The sequence below is a fragment of the Exserohilum turcica genome, assembly GCF_000359705.1.
Source record: "Exserohilum turcica Et28A unplaced genomic scaffold SETTUscaffold_161, whole genome shotgun sequence".
Lineage (NCBI taxonomy): Eukaryota > Fungi > Ascomycota > Dothideomycetes > Pleosporales > Pleosporaceae > Exserohilum > Exserohilum turcicum.
The window spans coordinates 1-2810 of NW_007359983.1; the positions used below are offsets into that span (position 1 = coordinate 1).

Here is a 2810-nt window from a genome sequence, read left to right on the forward strand (position 1 = left end):
CTATCCAACGTCGAGAAGACTACTTTGGCCTGGCAACTCTCCAGACTGTAACTGTATTGAGCATGCTGGTTCTACATGAAGAGAGAGACTACAAAGAAAGGAGCTCCACAGTCAAGAACGGAGGCAACTAGAATCTGGCTAAATTGCTGGAGAGATCTCCCCACAAGCTAAGATCCAAGCTTGGGATTGAGCGTATTCTTATACATATTCCAAAGATAATTGAGCTACAAGGTGGTAATGAGTATATAGAGGGGAGAGATAGGCGTTGTGTAGGAGAGCGGCCAGATTTCGGCTAAATTATTCTTGGCAGGACAAAACTTTTGTGAGGCACCTCCGTATATCAGATCACTAAATTATTCTAGTTAGCGATATACCTACTGCATTTCACGCTCTAAAAATTAGAAACGCCTTTAAGAAGGCCTTTACAATAAAGGGAGGAGTACAGTCCCTAGTAGTAGCCTTAGTAACCCCTTTAGCAAAAGGCAATAAAATAGTTACTACCACCCTAGCTTTTTTAGCAAAATACCTTCAAGAAAACCAAGAGATCTAGAAGGATATTACAGAGTTTAAAGCAGCCCAACCAATCACCCCTTAGTTCAAAGTAGTTATCTATAAACTACTAACAAACCATAGCCTAGAGGTCCTAAAGGAGGAAATTGAAATCTTCAATGAAGGCCTAAAGGTAGTAGGTAACCCCTTCTAGCTAACACTAGAATCTAGAAGAGGAAACTAAAACTTTGGATCCGCCTGCGTAGCTTTTGCTATAGAACAAGAAGCCTAAAGAGCTATTAGAGGAAAGCTCTATATTCTAGGGCAGAGCCTTAGAGCAGAGAAACTAAGAGTTATTAATAACTCTAAACAGTGCTCTAAATGCCAAGGTTTTGGGCACCTAGAGGCTAAATGCTCTAAAGTAGCCTGCCAAATCTGCAGCGAAGCCCACCACACTAGCCTCCACAAGTGTAATTCTTGTTTAAGCAAAGGCAAGCCTTGCGTTTACACTATCTTTAAGTGTGTAAATTGCAGCAAGCCCCACGCAGCTAACAGCCAAAACTGCGAAATCCTGCAAGCTAGGATGTCTAGGACTACTACCTCTTCTAACTAGAATGTTAAAAGTCCTACAAATAAATGTTAATAGAAGTAGCCCTGCTACAGAGAGCGCTCTGAATCTAGCTATTCAAGTAAACGCCAAGATTATCGCTATACAGGAACCCTGGCTACTAAAGGGACATACCTACGAGAATACTAGATCAATCGCCCACCAAGACTTTACTCAAATACTCCCTACTTATAAGGGGTTAAGGCTAAGAACGCTCTTCTATATTAGAAAAGACATAGATGTAGAGGTCAACCTATATATTAGCGACAACAACAATTTACAAGCTATTACAATACTCTCCTCTTTAACTAAGATCTATATATATAACATTTATAACAAAAATAGCCTAAAAGAAGGGCTTAATAAGATAACAATCTAAAGGCGTCTACTCGAAGAGACTCTAGAACCCTCCTCAATTATACTAGGGGACTTTAACACCCACCACCCTAGATAGAGCCTACAGGATAAAAACCTAAACCAAGAAGCAGAGGATCTAGTAGAGTGGGTAGGCAACCAAAACCTTTCTCTTCTAAATACTCTAGGGACTGGCACCTTTTTTGGAGTAAATATGCCGCAAGAAAGCGTACTAGATCTTACTTTTGCAACTAATAATATAGCTGCCAAAATCCAGGACTGGCAAACTATACCAAGAGTTGGATCAGACTACCACGCAATCCTTTTTAGTATTAAAAGCCTAGGCCAGCTACCTAGCTAGTTAAAGAGATTTAATATTAAAAAGACCAACTAGGACATCTTTAATAGTACACTTAATAAAGAAGTCAACAACCAACAGCTAGAGGCACAACTACTAGACCTACCTCACACCTCTAGCTATTTATCAAAAAAGATCCTATTAGGTCAGGATAACTCCCTAGTAGAGAAACTAGAGAAACTAGGAGAAGATATTACAACAGTAGTACAAACAGCTCTAAAAGAATCCACCCTACTAGTTAGCTAGAAACTAAAGCCAAAACCTTAGTGGACTAGTGAGCTAGATAACCTAAAGTCGGATCAAAACAGAGCTTTTCGAGTCCTAAAAAGAGAAGCTAGTAGAGAGGACAACAGCTAAATCAACTAGTGGAAAAAAGAGTATCTTATTGCAAAATACAGATATCTAAAAGATATTAAAAAAGCTGAGCTTAACCACTGGGAAACCTTCCTACAAAAGGAGACGCTAAAAGAGATATTTAAAGCTATGGCCTATACAAAAGACAACCTATCTATAAGGATACCTGCTATTAAAGGCAAGGAGACCTTTAGAGAAAAATGCCAAGCCTTTAGAGAAGATCTCTTCCCCCCACCACCATCTACTCTAGCCCCACTACTAAATACCTACAAAGGAGATAGCAGATGGGAGTGGCCAGCTTTAACAAAAGAAGAGCTCGAATTCGCCTGCGTAAGCGTAAAAGCTACCTCGCCAGGACTAGATTTAATCAGCTAGGATATAGTCTAAAAAGTCTATCAGGCACTGCTAGAATTACTCTTTAAGATATATTCAGCTCTATTTAACTTTGGCTACCAACCAAAGTGCTAGAGAAAAGCTAAAGGAGTTATTCTAAAGAAACCTGGAAAGCCAGACTACTCTATCCCAAAGGCATATAGAGTTATCTCACTCTTAAGCTGCCTAGGGAAAGTACTAGAAAGACTATTTGCAAGACGATTAGGAGCACTAGCAGAAACACAGACTTACTCCACCTACCAGTAGCGGGAGATT

The 2810-nt window shown here is 39.8% G+C and overlaps 1 protein-coding gene across 1 annotated transcript; it reads left to right on the top strand.

Moving 5' to 3' along the window:
• Nucleotides 1–1565: 1565 nt before the first annotated feature.
• On the top strand, nt 1566–2537 carry SETTUDRAFT_112309 (uncharacterized protein; the record flags this gene model as incomplete). Its single annotated transcript, XM_008026152.1, has 4 exons — nt 1566–1810; nt 1859–2045; nt 2076–2126; nt 2175–2537. Coding segments are annotated over 4 exons (846 nt in total), but the record flags the coding sequence as incomplete, so codon positions are not given.
• Between the last annotated feature and the right edge of the window lie 273 nt (nt 2538–2810).